The sequence below is a fragment of the Cherax quadricarinatus genome, chromosome 15 (genome assembly GCF_038502225.1).
Source record: "Cherax quadricarinatus isolate ZL_2023a chromosome 15, ASM3850222v1, whole genome shotgun sequence".
Lineage (NCBI taxonomy): Eukaryota > Metazoa > Arthropoda > Malacostraca > Decapoda > Parastacidae > Cherax > Cherax quadricarinatus.
The window spans coordinates 43827968-43855202 of NC_091306.1; the positions used below are offsets into that span (position 1 = coordinate 43827968).

The window sequence follows — 27235 nt, forward strand, 5'->3', positions numbered from 1 at the left end:
CCTCCTCCTCCTTCTCCTCCTCCTCCTCCTTCTCCTCCTCCTTCTCCTCCTCCTCCTCCTCCTCCTCCTTCTCCTCCTCCTTCTCCTCCTCCTTCTCCTCCTCCTCCTCCTTCTCCTTCTCCTCCTCCTCCTCCTCCTCCTCCTCCTCCTCCTCCTTCTCCTCCTCCTTCTCCTCCTCCTCCTTCTCCTTCTCCTCCTCCTCCTTCTCCTCCTCCTCCTCCTCCTTCTCCTCCTCCTCCTCCTCCTCCTCCTTCTCCTCCTCCTCCTCCTCCTCCTTCTCCTCCTCCTCCTCCTCCTCCTTCTCCTCCTCCTCCTCCTCCTCCTCCTCCTCCTCCTCCTCCTTCTCCTCCTCCTTCTCCTCTTCGGATTAGCCAAATGACCCCTCCCCCGGATAAGCCCAATGACCCACCCAGTCTGATCACCTCCACTCAAGGAAGGAGCACGGCACCAGACCCAGCAGCACAAGCTAGTCAGGTCCAACTCACACCCACCCACACCCACTCATAAGAACATAAGAACATAAGAATGTAGGAACACTGCAGAAGGCCTACTGGCCCATGTGAGGCAGGTCCTTATCAAAACGACCTCTACCTAAAGATACCCAAGAAATAACTCCCGTACCCAATGACACCATTCAAACCCAGCCCCTCCCACTCATATATTTGTCCAGTCTCTTCTTAAAGCTACCCAAGGTCCTAGCCTCTATCACCCCACTGGGAAGACTGTTCCACGCATCTACAACTCAGAAAACCAGCACTTACCTATGTCCTTTTTAAATCTAAATTTATCCAACATAAATCCATTATTTCTGGTTCTTACCTGGTTCGACACCCTCAGTACTTTATTAATATCTCCCTTATTGAAATTCTGAACTCTTCTTTCTCTCCACAAATCCACTGATTCCTTGGATGACCATATCTGGGTCATTCATGGGGTCATTCTCGAGTTCAAAGGGTTGACCTCCAAGTGCTTTTGGGGCAAGGAGTTCATCAATGGTCTTCTTAGGTTGGTCATATATCTGCTTTGGGTGTGCTGGTGTCCACCGTCCATCAGGCTTGTGACCGCCACGTCTACCTGCTCCACGACCACGTCCTGTGCCTCGTCCGCGACCTCGACCACAACTTTTGTCTGTGGGAGCTACAGCGGGGGATTCAGGTCCAACATCTGCCATAATTTCAGAGGCTTTAAAGGTGCTAACTTAGCTAAACTGTCAGGGAAAATTCCTGTGCTTATCAAGGAATAGTTCTTTGATAATGTGAGAAAGTGCTTGGAAGTTCACTGTTTCTTCAAGTAGTTGTTCTGAATACCATCTACTATACCTTCACACAATGCTCTTCTGCTATTAACAAAGATAAATAAATAAACGAATTACACACACACACACACACACACACACACACACACACACACACACACACACACACACACACACACACACACACACACACACACAGTGCTAGTCATGGCATTATGCTGCCCCTCCTCAATACATGTATCAAAACACATACATTGAAATATTATATATATTTGCACACTTACTGAGGTTTTAATACTTGGTGCTGTGTCATTTACACTTAACCCTTTCAGGGTTTCCGATGTACTAGTACTGCTTACGCACAAGGGTTATTGACGTACTAGTATGTGTAAATTCTAGCGCCTTCAAATCTAGCGAGAAAAAGCTGGTAGGCCTACATATGAAAGAATGGGTCTATGTGGTTAGTATGCACAGTTTAAAAAATCCTGCAGCACACAGTGCGTAATGAGAAAAAAAAAACTGACCGTGTTTTTGGAATAAAACAGCAACTTTGCACTGTATTTTCATATGGTGTTTATTGTTGTATTTTCGTTTTCTTGGTCTCATTTTATAGAATGAAAGACATATTACAGAAATTGAGATGATTTTGATTGGTTTCACAATGAAAAGTGCCTTGAAATTGAGCTCCAAGTAGCAGAAATGTTCGATTTTTGCCAAAGTTCAAAAGTAAACAAATCATGCCACGCATCCAATACACGTCAACTGGTGAGTCTAATATTCTTTCACAAGCGCGCTAATATTATTTATACCATTTCTACACTAATGCAGTAGTCTGCATAACAGTAAATCTTCTAGATTTTGTGAGAATAAAAATTCAAAGTGGAAAGCAAAAGAAATGCAAGTGGGGCCTGGGGATGTGACTAATGAACAGAGGAAATGTTATTTTAGTACCAGGAATGTCTGTCTTGTTTATTCTGGACCCTATTTGGAAACTGGCATCTTTTGAAATTTGTGTGAAATTGGCAAAATTGCTAATTTCTGACCACTTTATTGGATAGTTGGTATCAGTAAATGGGTGGTTTCTTGTACTCATTCGATATAAAATATGGAGTTCTAGTGAAATAGTTATGATTTTTGTCGACTAGTACACTGGAATTGGCCGAAAACAGGGCTGAAAGTGGGCAAAATTGCCAATGCATAAACATCGTCGAGACCGCTAAATTCATGAGAGCATAATTCCGTAAGTTTTCCATCAAATTTCATACTTTTAGTGCCATTATGATCGGGAAAAGATTCTCTATCTTTTCATAAGAAAATTTTTTTTCTTCAAAAAATTTTCAACCCTGAGAACAAGTTTAGAAGAGGGCCTCTCGACCCTGAAAGGGTTAATCACGTCCTTGAGCCATGTAGGAAGACTCCCATACAAATTCATGATTGTTAGTGGAGGTATATTATTCCATGCCTCGTGTAGACCAGCCTTCAGCTGCGGGATGGAACTGATATCCTTGCCCAGTAAACTTCGTTTCACTATTGACCAGAGGTTCTCAACGGGGTTTAGGTCTGAAGAATTGCCTGGCCAGTCATTAAAGAACTTCACTTCACAGTCCTTTAGCCACTGAACTACAGATCTGGCAGTATGATACGGTGCACCGTCCTGCATAAAAACTGTAGCCCCACACTTGTCTAATGCCTTGGGTAAATTGTCACACAATAATTCCAGGTAATTATACTGTTTCATATACTGGTTTTTGGGAAGCAACACTCTGAGCGCTGAAACACCCCAAACCATGAGTGTGTCTGGGTGTCTGGTGGTCCCACACGTGTAACGTGGGTCTAGTGAGTCACTACCTCTGGGCCGGTTCACATGTCCCCCACGGTTACAGGTGACGGTGAAGGTTGCTTCATCACTCCAAATTACTTCAGACCACTGCTGAGGATTCCAGTGAAGATATTTCTCTGCATAATCCAGAGGATCAGTTTCTTAATCTGGCAGTGACTACTGTAGCTCAGTTCTGACACACGTCGGTTAACAGTTCTTACAGACACCTCTGAGAAGATATGGGTTTTTTCTTTCAATTCTGTAGCGGTTATCTTAGGTGTACTCTCTAACTGCTTCTTTACGTAATTAAGGTATGAACAGATGTTTTCTTCGAGGGGCCAGGCCGAGGTTGGGCAAACGGTAACTCGACACCACCACCAGTCTTGAAATGCTGCACCCAGTTCCTCACTGAACACTCACACACACCAACATTCTCCACTGTTTCTTTCGTCTGCCCTGTGATTTTAGCTATAGTTTCAGGTGTTAAAGGCTTTCGTTTACTCATAGTCAGACATGTATAGCCCCAAAACCAAAGGGAACACCAGACAAAAGATGGGGAAGATGAGAGACAAAAGTGCAACACTTCCTCTCACCATGGCAGCCACATGAGCACTGAGGAATCACTGTGGAGTGTGGTGGTAGGCTATGAAGTAATGATAATGGCTGCTACCCGGCATAATACACTGACGAAAAAAGACCCCTTCCCCGTATGGTATGCCCTTGATTATTATCATGGCATTATGCTCACCCAGAATAATGCCATGACTAGCACTGTTTTTTTTTTTTCAACAAACCAGCCGTATCCCACCGAGGCAGGGTGGCCCAAAAAGAAAAACAAAAGTTTCTCTTTTCAAATTTAGTAATTTATACAGGAGAAGGGGTTACTAGCCCCTTGTTCCCGGCATTTTAGTCGCCTCTTACAACACGCATGGCTTACGGAGGAAGAATTCTGTTCCACTTCCCCATGGAGATAAGAGGAAATAAACAAGAACTAGAAAGAAAATAGCAGAAAACCAAGAGGGGTGTGTATATATATGCTTGTACATGTATGTGTAGTGTGACTTAAGTGTAAGTATAAGTAGCAAGATGTACCTGAAATCTTGCATGTTCATGAGACAGAAAAAAGGAGACCAGCAATCCTTCCATCATGTAAAACAATTACAGGCTTTCATTTTACACTCACTTGGCAGGACGGTAGTACCTCCCTGGGCGGTTGCTGTCTACCAACCTACTACCTAGGACTAGCACTGTATGTATAAATATATGCAGGACAAGCTATGGGGGGAAGGGGTGGAAATCTTTAGCTCAAGTACTTTCACACTGCTCAGTGCATCACCAGGACCTGTGCAATGTTGCAATGGAGCAATCTAATGATAGCTATCCATGTCTACAGCATCTAACGAGAAACTTACTTTCTCAGACCATATGACCTGTTATAAATGATTAGGAAAAGCTTGGGGCTGACTTTTTATATCTTATAATTTCCTACTTGACATCTCAGAAACCCTCCTACCCCATATGGGTAGTGGGAGGATGATGGTAGAGTGGGGGTTGGCACCGACCACTAACCCAGTCTAAGCTTAAGCCAGTTAAGCTTACCTGTCTGCGATTGTTTGTATAAATATATATATATATATAAATTTTATTAGGATTTATACTTCAATAAATTTTAGCTATTTACTTTGTGGTAACCATTCATAATTTATAAATATAAATGCTATAATAAGATATCCTTAAGAAAGAAAACAACCCCACATAAACAACATTATCATCATACTTACCATTAACATTAAATTAATTAACTCTGTTGATCAGTAGCTGCTCAATTAATCTTAATATTAAACTGCTTTAGTACCCTTTTCGACTTTATTTCTAGCCTCCCAGCATGTTACCCTTTTAATTATAATGCAATGCACACTACTGTAATTAGTTATCTTTCATATTAAGGTTGACAGATTTAAGCTTGTATGAAAAGTACTTTAAAAGGATGTACTTCTGCATCTGGGAAGCACCTGGAATATGCCACACCTATTGACTATCTGAAGTCAACATCTCCCAGCTCTGTTATGGTCTTCCAGATGCTGATATGCTGAGCTCAGCTGCTTTCACCCATTGTTGCTATATTACTGTGATGTTCAACTGCCTGCAGTGCTTAAGAACATAAGAAAGAAGGAACACTGCAACAGGCCTACTGACCCACGCAGAGCAGGTCCATGTCCCCCCCCCCCAGATTAGACCAATGACCCACCCCTCGGATTATCCCAATGACCCACCCAGTCTGGTCATCCCCACTCAAGGATGGAGCACTGTACCAGACCCTGCAGCAAAGCTAGTCAGGTCCAACTCACACCCACCCACACCCACTCATGTATTTATCTAGCCTATTTTTAAAACTACACAACGTTTTAGCCTCAATAACTGTACTCAGGAGTTTGTTCCACTCATTCACAACTCTATTACCAAACCAGTGCTTTCCCATATCCTTCCTGAATCTGAATTTTTCCAACTTGAAACCATTGCTGCGAGTCCTGTCTTGGCTGGAAATTTTCAGCACACTATTTACATCCCCTTTACTTATTCCTGTTTTCCATTTATACACCTCGATCATATCCCCCCTAATTCTACGCCTTTCAAGAGAGTGCAGATTCAGGGCCCTCAGTCTATCCTCATAGGGAAGATTTCTGATACATGGGATCATCTTTGTCATCCTCCTTTGTACGTTTTCCAGAGCATTTATATCCATTCTGTAATACAGTGACCAGAACTGAGCAGCATAGTCTAAATGAGGCCTAACCAAGGATATATAGAGTTGAAGAACAACCTGAGGACTTCTATTATTTATACTTCTAGATATGAAGCCAAGAATTCTGTTAGCTTTATTGCGAACACTAATGCACTGTTGTCTTGGTTTTAGGTTACTGCTAACCAGAACTCCTAAATCCTTTTTGCAATCGGTAGTATTAAGATCTACATTATTTAGTTCATATGTGGCATGGTTATTTAACTGTCCAACATTTAGAACTTTGCATTTGTCAATGTATTAAACTGCATCTGCCACTTCTCCGACCATTGCATCAGTCTATTCAAATCATCTAATGTCCTCATTAGAATGAATTGGACGGCCTATTTTGGTGTCATCAGCATATTTGATTATGTCGCTATTTGTTCCCTCATCTATGTCGTTTATGTAAATTGTGAACAACAACGGGCCCAACACTGACCCCTGAGGAACACCGCTTGTGACGTGCCCCCATTCTGATTTCTCCCCATTTATGCAAACTCTCTGCTGTCTATTTGTCAGCCATGCCTCTACCCATGAAAAAATTTCTCCTCCTATTCCGTGTGCCCTAAGTTTCCTCAATAGCCTCTGGTGTGGAACTCTATCGAAAGCCTTACTGAAGTCCATATACACAATATCATATTGATTAGCATGATCTACCTCCTCAAACACCTTAGTGAAAAAGTTAGTAAATTCCTAAGACAGGAACGCCCCTTTGTAAAACCGTGTTGAGAATCATTAATCAATCTGTGCCTGTCAAGATGGCTACGAATTGCTTTGGCAATTATTGATTCCATAAATTTTCCCACTATGGAGGTAAGGATTATTGGTCTATAGTTCGAAGCCAAGGACCTGTCACCTGCCTTGTAAATAGGTATTAGACTTGCCATTTTCCACTTATCAGGCACTATGCCAGTTTGTAGTCATATGTTAAAAAGATTAGCCAAAGGTATGCTAAGTTCCTCTTTACATTCCTTTAACACCCTTGCAAACAGTTCATCAGGACCTGGGGATTTGTTAGGTTTTAGTTTCTCTATTTGTCTGAGGACTATGTCATTAGTTACCGCTATCATACATAGTTTATTATCCTCCTGTTCTACGTAATCTATTATTTCGGGAATATCGCTAGTATTTTCCTGGGTGAAAACTGAGAGGAAGTAGGTATTTAGTATTTCACATACATCCTTATCACTGTCAGTGATCTGACCAGAGTTACTCTTAAGTGGGCCAATCTTGTCCCTAATCTTACTTCTGTATAGCTGAAAGAACCCTTTTGGGTTAGTCTTTGAATCCCTTGCGACCTTAGCCTCATAACCCCTTTTTGCTTTTCTTATTCCTTTTTTTATTTCTCTCTTTAATTGAATATATTGATTTCTTAACCCTTTCAGGGTCCGTCCCGTAGATCTACGGCTTAACGTTCAGGGTCCAAACCGTAGATCTACGCCATTAGCTCAGCTCACTCTGATAAACTGTGAGTGGTACATTTGGGCCTAGATATGAGAGAATACATCTATGTGGTATGTGTGCACCACATAAAACAGATCCTGCAGCACACTGTGTATAATGAGAGAAAAAAAATGAAATCATGATTTTTCGATTAAAACAGCAACTTTGCAGTGTTTTTTCGTATGTTTTTTATAGTTGTATTTGCGATTTCTTGGTCTCATGTGATAGAATGGAAGACATATTTCAGAAATAGAGATGATTTTGATTGGTTTTAGCACTGGAAATGGCTTGAAACTGAGCTCAAAGTAGCAGAAATGTTAAATTTTTGCCGATATTCAAGAGTAAACAAACGACCTCACACGTCTAATACACGTCAGCTGTTGGGTCTAATATACATTCACAAATATGGTGATGATATTTATACAATTATTACAGTATTGCATAACAGTAAATCTTCTATGTTTTGGTGTGAATAAAAATTCATTATGTGAATAAAAAATCAAAATGGAATTTATTTGTAAAGCCTCAAAACATAACTAATGAACAGAGGAAATGTTAGTTTAGTGCCAGGAATGCCTACATTGTTCATTCTGAACCCTATTTTGAAATTGGAATATTTTGAACTTTGTGTTAAATTGGCCAAATTAACAATTTCCGATCACTTTATTTTGTAGTTGAAACAGTTGACTTGGCGATTTCTTGTGCTCAATCGATAGAATAGAAGTAATACTAGTGAAACAGCTAAGAATTTGGTTGATTGGAATAATGTAATTGGCCTAAAATGGGAGTCAAAGTCGGCAAAATCGCCAATTCGTAAATATCGCTGACACATCAAAATTCGCGAGAGCATAATTTCGTCAATTTTCCCCCAAATTTCGTACTTTTTGTTTTATTACCTTCACAAAAAGATTCTCTACGGTTTCATAAGAAAAAATAAAAAATTTTTTGTTTGAAAATTCTTGGACACTGGTGCGTGACTCCAGATTTGGGCCTTGGACCCTGAAAGGGTTAACTGCCCATCCCCTCTTTTGATATGCCTATATATGCCTCTCTTTTGACCAATGAGATGTTTTAATCTCTCGTTCATCCATTTGGGATCATTTTTGTTAGATCTAATTTCCCTACTCGGAACAAAAGTTGTCTGGGCAGCTAGAACTATGCTCTGAAAAACGTCATATTGGCAACCAAGATCACCTACCTGACCCATAGTCAGGTCATCCCAATTTAGCCCACCCAAGTAATTTTTCATTCCCATGAAGTCAGCCAAGTGAAAATCTGGGACAGAGATTTGATTGCAGTTATCTGGGTAATTCCATGATATATTGAAACTAAGTGATTTGTGATCACTTTCCCCAAGCTCATCATTAACCTCAAGATTATTAATTAGTGAATCTTTGTTGGCAAGAACCAAGTCAAGCAGATTGTTTCCTCTAGTTATTTCTGTCACAACCTGTTCTAAAAAGCAATCCCGAACCGTATCAAGAAAGTCACTAGACTCAAGATTTCCTTTCATATTGTTCAAATCAATTTGTCTAAAGTTAAAATCTCCCATTATCACAACATTTTCATATCTAGATGCCTTATGAATTTCGTCCCATAACAGCTTACTGCACTCCCTATCAAGGTTTGGGGGCCTATAAATCACATCCAAAATTAATTTGTCAAGTCCCTCGAGAAACTGTAGCCAAACCGATTCTGTGTTCAATGTCTTTCAGGGTTCAAACTGAAGTTTTTTTTTGCTGTGTGGCTCTAGGTAGTCCACCTGTAACAGTGCTAACAGTACTCAGAAATAGAGACAGATGTTAAGTGATGGGAAATCCATATGGGAATACACACGAGATAAGAATCCAAAAGCCAATAACAAAACAAGCACCATAATGTTTTAAGCCTTAACCCTTTGAGAATCGAGACCCCTGCTTGCAAACTTGCTCCCAAAGTTGAAGAATTTAAAAAAAAAAAAAACTTATGAAATGATAGAGAATGTTTTTCCAAAGGTAATGAAACCAAAAGCATGAAATTTGATGGAAAACTTATGGAATTACGCTCTCGCAAATTTAGCGGTCTCGGCAATAGTTACACATCAGCGATTTTGCCCACTTTGAGCCCTGTTTTGGGCCAGTTCCACTGTTCCAGTCAATCAAACTCATAGCTGTTTAGCTAGAATTCCTTTAATTCTATTGACTGAGTACAAGAAACAACCCATTTACCAATTTCAACTACCCAATAAAGTGATCAGAAATGACTAATTTGGCAAATTTCACACAAAAAATTCAAGAAAGGTCAATTTCAAAATAGGGTCCAGAATAAATAATGTAGACTTTCCTGGTAATAAAATAACATTTTCTCTGTTTATTAGTCATGTCTCCAGGTCTCTCTTATATTAATCCTGCTTTTCACTTTGAATTTTTATTCACACAAAAAATAGAAGTTTTACTGTTATTCAGACTATTGAATAATTGTAATAATGGTATAAATAATGTCAGTGCATTCATGAGTGCATATCAGACCCACTGGTTGATGTGTATTGGATGCGTGATGTGTTTTGTTTACTCTTGAACACTGAAAAAATTGAAAATTTCCGCTACTTTGACCTCAATTTCAAATGCAAACCATTCAATATCATCTCTATTTCTGTAATATATCTTCCATTCTATCAAGAAACCTAGAATACAACCATAAAAACCATACAAAAATACACCACAAAGTTGCTGTTTTACACCAAAAACACAACTGCATTTTTTCTCACTATGCACTGCGTGCTGCAAGGTTTTTTATACCGTGCACACTGACCACGCAGACCCATTCTCTCATAAGTAGGCCTAACAGATTTTTCCCGCATGATTGGAAGCTGCTAGAATTTTGGCGTAGTTTTATGGGACAGACCCTGGCTTCAAAGCTGTAATTTTACGGGACCGACCCTGAAAGGGTTAAGTAATGGCATCCTGTAAGTCCAGAAGACCCTGCAACTGCATGAATACACAAGAACCAGAGAAGAAACCAGCAGGCAAGTACACAAGCATAAACATATGAAGATGCACATTGTGCAGGCATTTAATGACATATCCCAGAGATCGATCTGACCCTAGAAGGCATCCCACATCCTCTCCCATATGTTTAAACCAGGAGATGTGATGAATGGTTTGAAAAACCAACAAGTTGAAGATTGAGACACTTATGCAGCATATGGGAATCTTTATTCAGGAAACGTTTCGCCACACAGTGGCTTCATCAGTCCAATACAAAGAGGAAGGCGTAAGGGGAGGAGGAGTATGAGGTAATCAGTCCCTCAGCCTGGAGTTGATGTGTTCAGTCCATCAATCTTGTAGAATGTACAGCATAGGGCCGTAGACGTGGCTTATATACTGTAGTGAGGTGAGGTGAAGCAGGCGGAGGCGGGGTCATAGTGGTACCATCCACTAGTCGAAGTAGGTCTTCGTCCAAAGGTTGAACAAGTGCTGAAGACTTCTTTGTAACAAGATCCCATGATGCTGCAGTGTCTGACAGTTGTGATGAATGGTTTGAAAAACCGACAAGTTGAAGATTGAGACACTTATGCGGCATATGGGAATCTTTATTCAGGAAACGTTTCGCCACACAGTGGCTTCATCAGTCCAATACAAAGAGGAAGGCGTAAGGAGAGGAGGAGTATGAGGTAATCAGTCCCTCAGCCTGGAGTCGATGTGTTCAGTCCATCAATCTTGTAGAATGTACAGCATAGGGCCATAGACATGGAGATGAATTAGTCATGGCACTAAAACTGCTGCCAATGTTAAGATTCAGGTATTTGTATACCTGAAATCTTGATGGCCTTAACAGAGTGGAACAATGAAATGAGGAACCTGACAACCACTCTGAGGTAATACTGAAGGTCAGAATGTCACTAGTGTATAGAAATATTCAGAAAGCCTTCCAGATGGATATGTATTGACAACAAGCTGACAGATGGTGATGCTCCTGCCTACAGGAGTGGAAACTGAATATCTGGAGGTGGGATGACCATCAGACAACACAAAAGAATCCAAGATATAGCCAGAGAACCGAAGGCAAGAGCTAAGGCCTGAGGCAAGTCATTTTGAGAAAATATGATTAAATGTGGCAGGGTAAAAACAGAATGAAAATCCAGCACCTCCTGAAGCAGCATGCATAGAAAGAGTTCTTTGAAGGGTAAGGAAGATGATGAGCACCATCAAGGAACAGAACAGGAGCTTATAAGGAAGATCCAAAACAAAAAGTTGAAAGTTGAGCAGGAAAGCGAGTACCACAGAAAACTGATCAGAAGTGACCAAGCAAGAACCAGGGCAGGGGTTATAAAGTGAAACACCCAATGTGTCAGACAAATCAGGAAAATAAAGCAAGAGACCTGCAAAACAGGTAGGAAGACTCTGGCAAGAAGGTGAAGAAAACTTCTATGAGGGAGTGAAGGAGGCAATTGGTGAGGTGCACACCTGTGGGGAGGGGAATTTGCAGACTATATGGACAGAATGAAGCAGATATCAATGGAAGTGTCCCATGGCATGTGATCCCTACAAGCAGGTTGAGAATGATGATTAAAAAGAAGAGGGCAGTAGTAGTGTCAAAGGGCCTAAAATCTGGAACACCCTACCTGATAACTCAAGAACTGCAGACACATTCATCACCTTCAAAACTACCGTTAGAAAACATCTTCTCTCCCTGATACACCCCGTCAACTAACTACATAAAAACCACATGGTGGTTCACACTTTCACTCACTCACCCATACGACTATAAGCACAGAAATACGTACATATCTTAATCTTAAAATAATGATTCCTAACTAGTCACAAGTTTGCCTGTGATACTCCAATATAGAAACTATGTATAGTGCCAAAACAAAAGCATTCACATTGCTAAACTCACAAACTAGTATTTAGTCAACTTACTCCACAATTTGTAATAATTTAGGGTTAAGAATTAATCTAAGTTTGCCCGAAATGCCTAGCCATGCTAGGTGTTCTAGTGGCCCCCTCTGTAATTAATATTTTATTACATGTAAACCACACAATAACCAAAATCTGTAAACCCCGCATTGTAATCCTTATGGAGAATAAACTTTGATTTGATTTGATTGATTTGTTTTTCTTTTTGGGCCACCTTGCTTCAGTGGAATATGGCCAGTTTGTTGAAAGAAGAAGATACGGTTGTAAGAGCAGTAAATGCTGGGATGTTGGGAAGAGGTGTAGTATTGAAAGATCAAGACTAATATGAAGTATGAGTTATCGCAGTTGCTCTCTGCTGATGACACTGTGCTTTTGGAAGATTTTCTAGAGAAGTTACAAAAGTTGGTGGATGAATTTGGGAAGATAAATAAACAAAGGAAATTAAAAGGGAACATAGGAAAGAGCAGGGTAATGAGAGTAACAAAAAACTTAGGTAATGAAAGACTATATATAAAATTGTAGGGAGGGACTACGGAGGAAGTGAATGTGTTCAGATGTATGGAAGTTGACTTGTCAGCAGATGGGTCTATGAAAAATGAGGTGAACCATAAAACTGATGAGGGCAAAAGGTGGGTGGTGCATTGAGGTATCTGTGGAGACAAAGAACGTTTTCCATGGATGCACTGAGGGGAATGTACCAACACTTATACGGGTGTGAAGCTCAAGTTGTGAATGCTGCAGCAAGTTGAAGGCCGGAGGCAGTAGAGATGTCATGTCCGAGGGCAATGTGTAGTGTAAATATTATGCAGAGCCATATAACAGAAGATAAAGAAGATGAAGAAGAGCCTGAAGAAAAACAGTTAACATTGCAGCAGTTACGTGAGCAGTTCCATGTCCCTGCTAAACCAGCCGATTTTTTCACTGAAGAAGACCCTGACAAATCTAGACCAGCTGATGATGCCTTACGATCAGCAGTATAATGTACTGTAGGGTAAAAAAGCCCAGAGATCCATTAGAGAATTTATGCACACTCCAATACAACCATCGACTTTAGTACCAGAACCTCTACCATCCACTTCTGCCTACAACCAACAACCATCCACCTCAGCCCAGTAGGGCCACACCATGCATCTCCACTCTCTTCACAATCATCCACAAACACCAGCACCCACAATTTAAGGCAAGAAATACTATTATTTCTGTTGCATTTGTAGTCTTAAGCAGTATTATTATTATTATAATCAAAAAGAAGCGCTAAGCCACAAGGGCTATACAGCGCTGCAGGGTAGGGAAGGAAGCGAGGGTATTGGATGGCAGAAGGGAGGAGGGATGATCAGCAAGTTACAGAAAACAGCAGGGCAGGGGATAGTACGGGGGTAGAGGGTAGCAAGAGATTGAAGTAGAAAGGGCTGAAGGTATCAGAATTTGTGAAGTCAGTCAGTTGTTGTCAAAAAGTCAATGAGAGAGTCCGGATGAAAGGTGGGTCCATCAGCGAGAAGGGAAGGTAAAGAGAGAGCAGCGGAGCGAAGACGACGACAGAGGTAAATTCTGCGTGCTCGTTGATAAAGTGGGCAGTCCAACAGAATGTGGCTGACTGATAATGGAGCTTGGCAATTCTCACAGAGAGGAGCAAGACGCCTCTCCATGAGATATCCATGAGTAAGACGAGTATGGCCAATGCGAAGACGGGAGAGAGTAGTCTCCCAACCTCGACACTGGTGATAAGAAGACGGCCAGTAACCTATACTTGGTTTAATAGATTGAAGTTTGTTGCCGAGCATAGTAGACCAACGTTGTTGCCAACGGGTGTGAAGGTGGGAAGATATTGCAGCAAAATAGTCCGTAAATGGAATACCTCTATAAGAAACTGGTAGGTCATGTACTGCTGACTGCGCAGCAGTGTCTGCCTGTTCATTGCCCTGTACGTCAACATGACCAGGGACCCAACAAAAAACAATATCTTTATGCATGGTAAAGATGCGGCGTAGCCAAAGTTGGATACGGAGGACTAAGGGGTGAGGTGTATCAAATTTTTGTATAGCCTGTAAAGCACTAAGGGAGTCTGAGACAACCACAAATGATGACACAGGCATAGATGCAATACGGATAAGTGCTGTAAGGATGGCATATAATTCAGCAGTAAAAATACTAGCCGAAGATAGTAAATGCCCTTGAACGACGCTGTCCGGAAACACTGCTGCGAATCCTACGCCGTCAGAAGACTTAGAGCCATCTGTGTACACAGCAATGGCATGAGAATGAGAGTGAAAGTGGTCAAGAAAAAGAGAGCGGGAAGCGACCGTAGACAGTTGGGCTTTCGAGCAAGGGAGGGAGAAAGAACAGACTCGAACAGCTGGAACTTCCCAGGGGGGTAGGGAAAAGTGAGATGCTACATGTACATAGAAAGGTGGTAGTTGAAGAGAAGACAAGAGCGAATGAAGGCGAAGAGAGAAGGGACGGAGTAAACAGGGGTGGCGAACAAATAAAGAATGTCTACTAATATCAGTGACCATTCTATAAATGGAAGGATTGCGGAGATCATGAGAGCGTACATAGTAGCGCAGGCAATGGGCATCACGGCGATCGGATAAGGATGGAACATTCGCTTCTGCATAGAGGCTCTCGACAGGGGAAGAGCGAAAAGCACCAAGGCATAAACGTAATCCTTGGTAATGAATGGGGTTAAGGCTAGAGAGAGTAGCAGGAGATGCCGCTGAATAGATCTGGTCACCATAATCAAGTTTCGATAAAATAAGGGTGGAATGTAGGCGAAGGAGGGTTCGACGATCAGCTCCCCATGAAAGATGAGCAAGGGTTTTAAGAAGGTTCAGCCGGCTGTGACAAGTTGCCTTCAGAGAGGTAATGTGAGGTTTCCAGGATAACCTACGATCAAAGAGGCGGCCCAGAAACTTGACTGTATCACGTTCAGGGATACGGGAGCCATAGAGGTACAAAGGATGATCGGAGATGACAGAGCGTCTAGTGAAAGTAATTTGGTGGGTTTTAGTGCTGGAAAATTTAAACCCACGTGTGGTGGCCCAATTGGAAACACGGTCGACTGCATGTTGGAGAGAAACTGTAATGAGGTGACAGTCAGCGCCTGCACAGGCAATAGCGAAGTCATCAACATAGAGTGATGACCAAATATTTGATGGAAGACTAGAGGCCAAATCATTAATAGCAAGGAGAAAAAGTGTTGTGCTCAGAACACATCCCTGGGGGACACCTTCAGCTTGGATAAAGTCCGGGGAGAGCACATTATTAACCCGAACACGGAAATGCCTGTCAGTTAAAAAGTTCTTAAGGAAGGATGGTAGATTGCCTCGAAGGCCTAAGGAGTGGGCTTGGGCTAAAATATTATACCTCCAAGTTGTGTCATATGCCTTCTCAAGGTCAAAAAATATGGCAATAACTGAGTGGTTATTCGCAAAGGCCTTACGAACATACGTATCCAAGCGTAGTAAGGGGTCTATGGTAGAACGTCCCTTACGAAAGCCATATTGACGAGTGGAGAGACTGTTGTGTGTCTCTAAATACCACACTAAATGTCTATTTACTAGGCGTTCCATTACTTTGCAAACTACACTGGTAAGAGCAACGGGACGATAGTGGGAGGTTTCATGTCCCACAGTGCCTGGTTTGCGGAAAGGGAGAACAATGGCGGATTTCCACAGCTGTGGAAGAACTCCTTGTGACCAAATAAGATTGTAAAGGCGTAATAGGACTGCAAGGGCTGACTGATGTAAATGTTGTAGCATACGAATATGAATGTCGTCAGGCCCAGCTGCCGATGATCGACAAGCTGAGAGTGTTGCCTCCAGTTCTTGAAGTGTAAAAGGCACATTATACTGTTCTTCTCTGAGAGAAGAAAAGTCCAAGGGTGCTAACTCTCTGGCAGACTTTGAGGAAACAAATGAGGGGCATAGATGGAGTCCCTGAGAAATACGGACCAGTTCATTGGCAATTTCATTGGCAACATCTAGTGGGTTTGCTATATCAACACCGGCAACCCGCAGAACAGGAGCCGGGTCAGGAGAATATTTACCACTCAGTTTTCGTACTTTTTTCCAGACTGCACTCATAGAGGAAGCAGAGGTGATGGTGGAGACATAATCCCGCCAGCAAGTGCGTTTAGTGTCACGGATGACACGGCGAGCGATCGCACGCTTCTGTTTAAAATCAAGGAGTCTCTCTGTGGTTCTATTGTACCGGTACCTGCCCCATGCAGCGCGTTTCAAACGTACTGCACGAGCACAAGCAGGAGACCACCAAGGCACGCATTTCTGAGAATGCCTGCCCAAAGTTTGGGGTATAGAATGAAGCTGCGGTGAAAACGGAGGACGAGAAGAGGTGTAAAAGCTCATCGATGGAGGACGAAGAAGGAACCTCTTTAAAAACAGTTAGGTGTGAGTAAAGGTTCCAATTTGCCCGATTAAATTGCCAGCGTGGGGTGCGAAGAGGTGGTGAATATGAAGGGGAAGTAAGAATGATTGGGAAATGATCACTGTCATTTAAGTCCGGGAGAACAGACCAAGTGAAGTCTAATGCGGCGGAGGAAGAGCAGACTGAGAGATCAATGCAAGAGAGAGTATGAGTCCGAGGATCAAAATGGGTGTGAGTACCTGTATTTAAAACATGGAGGGGGTGGGTGGCAAAAAAAGCCTCTAACTGAATTCCACGGGAATCACAGTGAGACCCCCCCAGAGGAAATGGTGGGCATTAAAATCACCAAGTAACAAAATCGGTGGTGGTAATAACGAAACAAGAAATTCAATATCCGGAATAGATAATGCCCGAGAAGGAGAGAGATATAAAGAACAGAGCGTATACCACCTATGTAAGTGGATACGGGCTGCTGTGTAATGCAGCGAAGTATGAACAAATAGCTGATGGTACGGAATATCAGTGCGTAGAAGAAGGGCACTTTCATTAAAGGTCCCATCAGGAAAAGGATCTGAAGAATACAATAAATTATAGCCTGAGATGGGAGAAATAACAGCAGAGTGTAATTTTGGTTCCTGTAAGCAAACACCAACAGGGGCAAACTGGGAGAGTAACATCTGAAGCTCACCCCGATTACCCCTGAGGCCGCGTATATTCCACTGTAAATAGGCCATGATTGGCAATGATAAAGATACTTGAAATCCGCAGGTAAGGGTTCCTACGGACTAGAGGGGTTAGAAAAGTCCACATGCGGAGGCAGTGGAAAACGTTCAAGCAGCGAAGGAACGGTGCGCTGTGAAGAAAGGAGTTGCGCAGATGGAGCAGAGGAGAGAGAAAGAGCGGAAGGTGGATCAGTGTCCACTGATGGTTTGGTCTCTGCAATATATTCAGAGATTGCTTCAAGTGTTTCAGAATTCAGAGACGTCGTATGGGAGACAATATTGGAAATGGTAGGGGGAGGATGAGTAAAGATTGGAACTGTATTGGACTGTACCAAGGTAGGGGGGGGGGCGAAAGGGTGGAGGGAACTGGAGAAGCGTGGCAGGGGACAGAAGAGGCAGGAACCTGGGAGGTGGCAGAAGAGGAAGAAACTTGGGAGGGAACAGGGGAGGAAGGTACAGTACGAGGAGGAGGGTGAACCTCTACACTTGTAACTGAGCCAGTGAGAGGGGGAGAACCAGGGACAGAGACAGGGAGGGTAAAATGAGGAGGTGGAAGACGGGTAGGAGGTGTTAACGGACCTTTTTTTTGACTTTTGAGAAGTAGAGGGACGATTGGGAGGAGGTGTTGTACGAGGTCTCGTCGATACTGAGGCTTGTGAGAGAGAACACGAAGAAGCGTGATCAGACTGAGGCGTTGAAGTAGGGACGTCTGAGCCGAGGACAGCAAAAGGATTAGATACAGGAGTGACTATGGGAGAGGTAACCACAGAGGTGGGTGTAGAAGATGGGATACCAGAAGTGGGGGGACGTTTTGAAACACGGGAATAAGAAACACGTGGGAGTCTCCCTTGGAGACGGAGATGAGAAACTGCCATGGCATAAGGGAGACCTTCTGTCTCTTTGAGGTAACGGATTTCCCGCTCGTTTAAATAGACTTGACAACGGCGAGAGTACGAAGGGTGAGCCTCATGACAGTTAAGGCAAGAGGGAGATCGATTGCAAGACGTATTAGAATGGTCATCGGCACCACAGACTGGGCATTCGGCGATAGATCTGCAATATTTCGCTGGATGGCCAAATCGCCAGCAATTTCTACACTGTTGTGGTGTAGGGATCACCTTTCGAACTTGTAACCGATGTCCTGCTATATAAACTGAGGATGGGAGTTCTCGGCTGTCAAAAGTTAAACGAGCCACATTGCTAGGGTATCGTCTCCGCCCGCGGGCAGGAAGAACGTAAGTGTCTACCTTGAGGATTGGGAGATCTTGGAGTTCCAGCTGTTCAAGAATGTCAGTGCCACATGTCTGGAAATTTTGTTGAACTATGGTATGGGGGCAGAATGACGGTACCACTACAAGAATTGAGGGAATGATGTTTTTCAAGAGTGACAGGAACAGTATCGATATGGGAAAGACGAGAGAGCTCACGAGCCTGGGTAGCATTCTGTACGGTAATGATGCGCATACCGCTCTTAAGAGCATGAAAAGAAATATCTTTACCAACATGGCGTAGGAGTGCCTTGCCAATACTGTGGTCAGAAAGATAGGCAGTAGAGGAAGTCGGTCGTAAAGTGAAGAATTTAGTCCATTGTTCAGTCTGAAACTGAGCGTGGAAAGGTAGTGAAGGACGTGTCGATCGTTTCTGAGAAGAACGAGAAGGTGGAGAAGTAACATCAGCAGGTAATTGTCATTGGCGTTTAGGCGTGGGACCAGAGTTGGTCCGACGTGGAACGGGTCGGCGATTTGCAAATTGCCGCACCGTAGAGGGAAAGGCCGGAAGCATAGTCAGAGGAGAGCGAAGGTCCGATAAATCGAAGGAGTCAGTCGAGGCCTCAGTACCTGAAGCGGGTGAGGAAACAGCACCGGTAATAGGTACAGAGGCATGAGGAGTGTCTGAAGAGTGGTCCAAAGACGAGGCGGGGTCAGAATGGGGTGCGGTATCAAGAAGGGGCCCGGGGGTAGTAGGTTCATGGACTAGGGCTGCCATGGTTAGGTTACTTCTTTCTTTTTGTTTTTAAGAAAAAAAAAGATAGAAGAAAATAAAATAAAAATAAAAAAAAAAAAGAATAAAAAAGGGGGGATCGGGGAGGGACAGTTCCTAGGAGGAATGAAAGTGCCAGAAACCTCCCTCCGTGCCCAAGAGGACCTCAGCACCACAAGTAGCGCAGATGCAGCATGGAACCCGTGCCATACCCTACCCATCATGCTAGTAAACTAACAATCCGGGATAGCAACCTCACATCTGCCGAGCTACCTCGGTGGACAAAAGAGAGGGCGGCCGGATATCCGCCACAAAGCATACCTCCTTCGGCCACCACCCCCGGAATCCGAAAGGTGGCTTCCAGAGATACACCCATCGCCCGAAAGACACCCAAAGCTACTCCGGGATACCGGAGAGGGATCGGGACATCCCCAGGCGATCCAGATTCCACGGCAAACTACGCCACCGCCAAGAACCTCAACGGAATGGGATGGACCCCGGTATCCTTTCCCCTACCTAGGAACTAGCGCGCCTGTGGGAGAAATCCCAAAGGCCAAAAAGAGGAAGGGCAAAAGGGAGGGGTGGGGAGGAGGAGGAGGAAAGGAAAAAGGGGAGGATGGGGAGGAGGAGGAAAGGAAAAAGGGGAGGATGGGGAGGAGGAGGAAAGGAAAAAGGGGAGGATGGGGAGGATGGGATAGGGGAGGGGAGATTGGGGGGTAATTAGGTTCGGTCTGAGGAAGAAGACCGACAGGTCTAATTCCTCAGACCAAGAGCCTCTTCACCACGCCAAGGAGCCCCCCTTGAAGAGGGTCTTAAGCAGTAAAAACATAATATATCACAACAATGAACTACAATTACATATTACCTTTTATTTTTTGTAATATTTGTTGGTCTAAAAAAGTTGTTCGGCTTTTTGGAGGCTCCCAGGAACATAAACCTATTTTTCCCACAAGTTCTTCAGTAAAATAGGAAGCTGAAGCTTCGCATAGATGAGTTTGGGAGCGAGTGTGAGAAGGATTTAGCTGGTAAGGAAGGAATGGTCGCCAGCAGTGATAGTGGCAGCCGCACTAAGTGGCAAGTGGTTCACAGTTCAGGAAGAAGGAAGATGAGGAGAGTTAATAGAGAAGATGTGAAGGTAGGAAATCGATTCTCTGTTCTCCAAGACGAGTGTACTTCAGTGGTTAGTGAGGTTGAAGGTACCACTGATTCCACTGCTAATCAAGGTAAGAATATTTTAATAGTAGGCGATTCTCAGGTAAGATATATGGACCGTGCATTTTGTAACAGAGACAGAAAGGTCAGACAGAGAGTGTGTCTTCCTGGAGTTGGTGTTGGTGACATAGTCAGCAGGTTGGATAATATTATGGCAGGTAATGGGATCAAGCCCACTGTCTTAGTGCTGGGGGTAATGACATTGGGAAGGGCAGGAGAGAGGAGCTGCTGGATAAGTACAGGTCAGCCATAGAAGTAGTTAGGTCTAAGGGAGGGATCCCAGTCATATGTAGCATCTTGCCTAGAGAGGGAGTGGGCAATGAATGGATGTCTAGGGCAATTGGTATAAATTGCTGGCTAGGCAGGTACTGCAAAGAACTTGCAATCCCATTCATTGATAACTGGGACCTTTTCTTTGGCAAACGTGATATGTATGCAAGGGATGGGGTTCATCTCTCTGGGGATGGAGTGGCTGCATTAGCCAATTCAATTCAGAGGGTAATTGATGACTTGTCTAGGAATTTAAACTGATAGATTATAGAGGTATGGGTGTTTGTGGGAAACAATCAGGCTGCAGCATTAGGGTTAAAAACAGCAGTTATTACCGAGATACCTCAGGGATATGCTTAAAAGACAATATTCAAAATAAAGTTGCTAGTAATGGCAAATCAACTGATCAACAAACAAAGATAGATAGTAGAGGTCAACGAGTGACTAGCTCCCTTAAGGTTTACTATACAAATAGTAGGAGTCTAAGAAATAAGATAGATGAGCTAAAATTACTTGCAAGTGTAGGTAATATAGATATTATTGGTATAACAGAGACCTAGTTCAACCTGAAAGATAGAGAAATGCCTTCTGAATGCAACATACAGGGTTATAAACTATTCCACACTGATAGGGTCAACAGGAAGGGTGGTGGTGTGGAGATGTATGTCAGAGAAAATTTAAATTGTTGTCTTAGACATGATATAAGATTAGAAACATCGAACACAGAATCGGTTTGGCTACAGTTTCTCGAGGGATGTGACAAATTAATTTTGGGTGTGATTTATAGGCCCGCAAACCTTGGTAGGGAGTGCAATAAGCTGTTATAGGATGAAATTCATAAGGCATATAGATATGAAAATGTTGTGATAATGGGAGATTTTAACTTTAGACAAATTGATTGGAACAATATGACAGGAAATCTTGAGTCTAGTGACTTTCTTGATACGGTTCAGGATTGCTTTTTAGTCAGGTTGTGACAGAAATAACTAGAGGAAACAATCTGCTTGACTTGGTTCTTGCCAACAAAGATTCATTAATTAATAATCTTGAGGTTAATGATGAGCTTGGGGAAAGTGATCACAAATCACTTAGTTTCAATATATCATGGAATTACCCAGATAACTGCAATCAAATCTCTGTCCCAGATTTTCGCTTGGCTGACTTCACGGGACTGAAAAATTACTTGGGTGGGCTAAATTGGGATGTCCTGACTATTGGTCAGGTAGGTGATCTTGGTTGCCAATTTGACATTTTTCAGAGCATAGTTCTAGCTGCCCAGACAACTTTTGTTCCGAGATGTTTTAATCTATAGATTAAAACATCTCATTGGTCAAAAGAGAGGCATATATAGGCGTATCAAAAGAAGGGATGGGCAGTTAAGAAATCAATATATTCAATTAAAGAGAGAAATAAAGAAAGGAATAAGAAAAGCAAAAAGGGATTATGAGGCTAAGGTCGCAAGGGACTCAAAGACTAACCCAAAAGGGTTCTTTCAGGTATACAGAAGTAAGATTAGGGACAAGACTGGCCCACTTAAGAGTAACTCTGGTCAGATCACTGACAGTAATAAGGATGTGTGTGAAATTCTAAATACAGTGGACCCCCGCATAGCGAACGCCTTGCATAGCGAACAATCCGCATAGCGAACGCTTTGTTCGCTGAAATTTTGCCCCGCATAGTAGACAAAAACCCGCTCAGCGAACTTCGTCCGAGACGCGTCCAATGTGGGCCCTCAGCCAGCCTCACATGTGCCGCCCGTCCCATTGTTTACCAGCTAGCCTCCGCGGTAACATTCAAGCATACACTCGGAATATTTCGTATTATTACAGTGTTTTCGGTGCTGTTTCTGGAAAATAAGTGACCATGGGCCCCAAGAAAGCTTCTAGTGCCAACCCTGTGGTAAAAAGGGTGAGAATTAGTATGGAAATTAAGAAAGATTTTGAAGGGTTTGGGGCTAACCCTGAGAAGCCTATGCCAGTTGTGGAATCCATTGTGCCTACTTCAAAAATTAAGGAAATGTGTGCACAGTGGGTTGAACTGCAAACCTTTATGGATGAAAATCACTCTGACACAGCTGTTGCAAGCCGTGCTGGTGACTATTTCAATGACAATGTTATGGCCCATTTTAGGAAAGTCTTGAAGGAACGGGAGGTACAGAGCTCTATGGACAGATTTGTTGTGCGACAGAGGTCCAGTGACTCTCAAGCTGGTCCTAGTGGCATTAAAAGAAGAAGGGAAGTAACCCCAGAAAAGGACTTGCTACCTCAAGTCCTAATGGAAGGGGATTCCCCTTCTAAACAGTAAGAAGATAATGCTCTCCCCTCCTCCCATCCCATCAATCATCACCAGATCTTCAATAAAAGTAAGTGTCATGTAATTGTGCATGCCTTTTTCAGTTTGTGTGTACTAAAATTAACATTTTTTTGTGGTAAAAAAATTTTTTTTTCATACTTTTGGGTGTCTTGCACGGATTAATTTTATTTCCATTATTTCTTATGGGGAAAATTAATTCGCATAGCGAACATTTCGCATAACGACCAGCCCTCTTGCACGGATTAAGTTCGCTATGCGGGGGTCCACTGTACCTACTTCCTCTCAGTGAAAACTGAGAGGAAGTAGGAAAATACTAGTGATATTCCTGATTATTATTATAATCAAGGGGGAAGCGCTAAACCCGGAGGATTATACAGTGCCTGGGGGGGGGGGGATGTGGAAGGCATTCAGGCTTAATTCAGGGAACTGGAGCACAGATCCAATTCCCTAAATCAAGAGCCCCTCACCAACATCAAGGAACCTTCCTTGAGGGGCGATATTCCAGAAATAATAGATTATGTAGAACAGGATGATAATAAACTATGTACGATTGCGGTAACTAGTGACATGGTCCTCAGACAAATAGAGAAACTAAAACCTAACAAATCCCCAGGTCCTGATGAACTGTTTGCAAGGGTGTTAAAGGAATGTAAAGAGGAACTTAGCATACCTTTGGCTAATCTTTTTAACATATGACTACAAACTGGCATAGTGCCTGATAAGTGGAAAATGGCAAATGTAATACCTATTTACAAGGCAGGTGACAGGTCCTTGGCTCCGAACTATAGACCAATAAGCCTTACCTCCATAGTGGGAAAATTTATGGAATCAATAATTGCCGAAGCAATTCGTAGCCATCTTGACAGGCACAGATTGATTAATGATTCTCAACACGGTTTTACAAAGGGGCGTTCCTGTCTTACGAATTTACTAACTTTTTTCACTAAGGTGTTTGAGGAGGTAGATCATGGTAATCAATATGATATTGTGTATATGGACTTCAGTAAGGCTTTCGATAGAGTTCCACACCAGAGGTTATTGAGGAAACTTAGGCACACGGAATAGGAGGAGAAATTTTTTCATGGGTAGAAGCATGGCTGATAAATAGACAGCAGAGAGTTTGCATAAATGGGGAGAAATCAGAATGGGGGCACGTCGCAAGTGGTGTTCCTCAGGGGTCAGTGTTGGGCCCGTTGTTGTTCACAATTTACATAAATGACATAGATGAGGGAATAAATAGTGACATAAGCAAATTTGCTGATGACACCAAAATAGGCCGTCCAATTCATTCTAATGAGGACATTAGAGCACTCCAGAATGATTTGAATAGACTGATGCAATGGTCGGAGAAGTGGCAGATGCAGTTTAATATTGACAAATGCAAAGTTCTATATGTTGGACAGTTAAATAACCATGCCACATATAAACTAAATAATGTAGATCTTAATACTACCGATTGCGAAAAGGACTTAGGAGTTCTGGTTAGCAGTAACCTAAAACCAAGACAACAGTGCATTAGTGTTCGCAATAAAGCTTCATATCTAGAAGTATAAATAATAGAAGTCCTCAGGTTGTTCTTCAACTCTATATATCCTTGGTTAGGCCTCATTTAGACTATGCTGCTCAGTTCTGGTCACCGTATTACAGAATGGATATAAATGCTCTGGAAAACGTACAAAGGAGGATGACAAAGATGATCCCATGAATCAGAAATCTTCCCTATGAGGATAGACTGAGGGCCCTGAATCTGCACTCTCTCGAAAGGCATAGAATTAGGGGTGTATAAATGGAAAACAGGAATAAATAAAGGGGATGTAAATAGTGTGCTGAAAATTTCCAGCCAAGACAGGACTTGCAGCAATGGTTTCAAGTTGGAAAAATTCAGATTTAGGAAGGATATAGGAGAGTACTGGTTTGGTAATAGAGTTGTGGATGAGTGGAACAAACTCCCGAGTACAGTTATTCAGGCTAAAACGTTGTGTAGTTTTAAAAATAGGTTAGATAAATACATGAGTGGGTGTGAGTTGGACCTGACTAGCTTGTGCTGCAGGGTCTGGTACAGTGCTCCATCCTTGAGTGGGGATGACCAGACTGGGTGGGTCATTGGGATAATCCGGGGGGTGGGTCATTGGTCTAATCCGGGGGGAGACATGGACCTGCTCCGCATGGGTCAGTAGGCCTGTTGCAGTGTTCCTTCTTTCTTATGTTCTTATGTTATCTAACACTGTTTTACCTAACACGGCATTTTTCAGGAGTGTAACTACCGTGTAATATAACAGTCTAATGCATTAAGTTCAAACTCTTGAAGAGAGGAGGGGTGTGTTGTCTTGTGCAGGAATTGGTCATCTGCACAGCAGCTGACCTCTCCAATTTTGGATAAGAGGAGGAGGTCAGTGGTTACTAAAAGTATTATCTACAGAACTAAAGAGGGGTTGTTGAGGTGGTTTGGACATTTAGAAAAAAATGGAGCAAAATAGGATGACTTGAATGGTGTATAAATCTGTAGTGGAGGAAACAGAAGCAAGGGTAATCCTAGGAAAGGTTGGGAGGAAGGGGTACAGGTTTTGTATGAGAGGGGCTTGGACATTCAGCAAGCATGTGAGTGTTAGAAGTGAATGGAGGCAAGTGGTTTTTATGACTTGACATGCTGTTGGAGTAAGAGCAAGGTAACATTTAAGAAAGGATTCAAGAAAACCAGTTAGCTGGACTTGAGTCCTGGAGGTGTGTTAACAAGTGCCTGCACTCTGAATGAAGGGAGGGGATATTTGCAGTTTGAAGGGGCATTCGAATTATAGTATCAGCTTGCCTCTGGCAAGACAGTGATGGAGTGATTGATGATAAAAGTGCTTCTTCTTTTTTGGGTCACCCTGACTCAGTTGCAGATGGCCAGTGCATTAACCGTTTCAGGGTTTCGGCCGTAATAGTACAGCTTACGCGCCAGGGTTTTTGACGTACTAGTACGCATAAATTCTAGCGCCTTCAAATCTCGCGGGAAAAGGCTGGTAGGCCTAGATTTGAGAGAATGCGTGTGTGGGGTCGGTGTGCGTGGTAGAAAAAATCTGGGACCCAGTGGCGCATTGTGGGAACGCCATTTTAGTAGACCTTGTTCACCATGCCTCGCTGTAAGAAATTCCTCACTCCTCAGCGAATTGGGACACTTTTTTGTTCCCCAGTGACAGTTCTAATGACAATAATATCAGTAATAGTGAGGAAAACCCAGACGACCCTCAGCCTTCCACCTTTGCTGCTGGGCCGTCTCGTTCACTTTCAGTTGTACCAGAATCAAAGAGGAAACTCCTATTTTCCCAAATCCCGAACTCAGATGTGAGCATTGGAGATGATATTGATAGTGAATATGAACTACAACCTCTTGAAACCAGTTCCAGTAGTGATAGTGAAGTGGAATATTCTCCAGTGAAGCATCAGTATACAGTGGTCCCTCACTTTTCGTAGTTCTCGGCAATCGTAAATTTCGCCAATCATAGGGGTATTTTCGTATAAACATGGACTCGCTTTTCATAGGTTGACTCGCGAATAGTAGTTCATCCGGGACGCGTACGCACGGTGTGAGCCGGGGCGGCCTTCCTACCCAGCCAGTCTGGCATTGTTTACCAGTGAGTGAAGGTCCCCTCAAGTGCTCCTACGAAATATTTCATAATATTCCACTCATTTTAGTGCTTGCAAGTACTAAATAAGCTACCATGGCTCCAAAGAAAGCTCCTAGTGCCAAGCCTGTGGTAAAGAAGGTGAGAAATATGTACAGTGACAAAGTCTTGGGCCATTTTAGGAAAGTGTTAAAGAGACGCCAGAAACAGAGCTCTCTCCACAGTTACTTTGCGAGACAGGACTAGAGTGACTCTCAAGGTGGTCCTAGTGGCATTAAGAAACAGAGAAGAGAAGCAACCCCAGAGAAGCAATTGGTACCTGAGGTGTTGCTGGAAGGGGATTCCCCTTCCAAACTGTAAACAATCTAATCTCTCTCCTCTTCCAGTCTCCCATACACTAAGAAGAATCTCCAATAAAGTTAAGTGTTATGCTGTTAATGTTTCATTCATCATTTCCCATTGTATTGTTTATGTACTACATGTATATTTCATGTAAAAAATTTTTTTGTTTTAATACTTCTGGGTGTCAGAAATGGATTAATTGTATTTACAT

At 42.8% G+C, this 27235-nt stretch overlaps 1 protein-coding gene across 4 annotated transcripts in view; it reads right to left on the minus strand.

Moving 5' to 3' along the window:
- The window catches only part of Fmr1 (synaptic functional regulator FMR1), a 497688-nt gene that overhangs the window by 94269 nt on the left and 376184 nt on the right, over positions 1-27235 (minus strand). Inside the window, exon 12 of one of the 4 annotated variants that reach the window (XM_070085323.1) lies at positions 820-1137. The exons of the other annotated variants lie outside the window; for them this stretch is intronic. Coding sequence (XP_069941424.1) covers positions 857-1137 — 281 coding nt within the window. The 3' untranslated portion in view covers positions 820-856. The remainder of the gene's footprint in view (positions 1-819; positions 1138-27235) is intronic. 4 annotated transcript variants of the gene reach the window in all.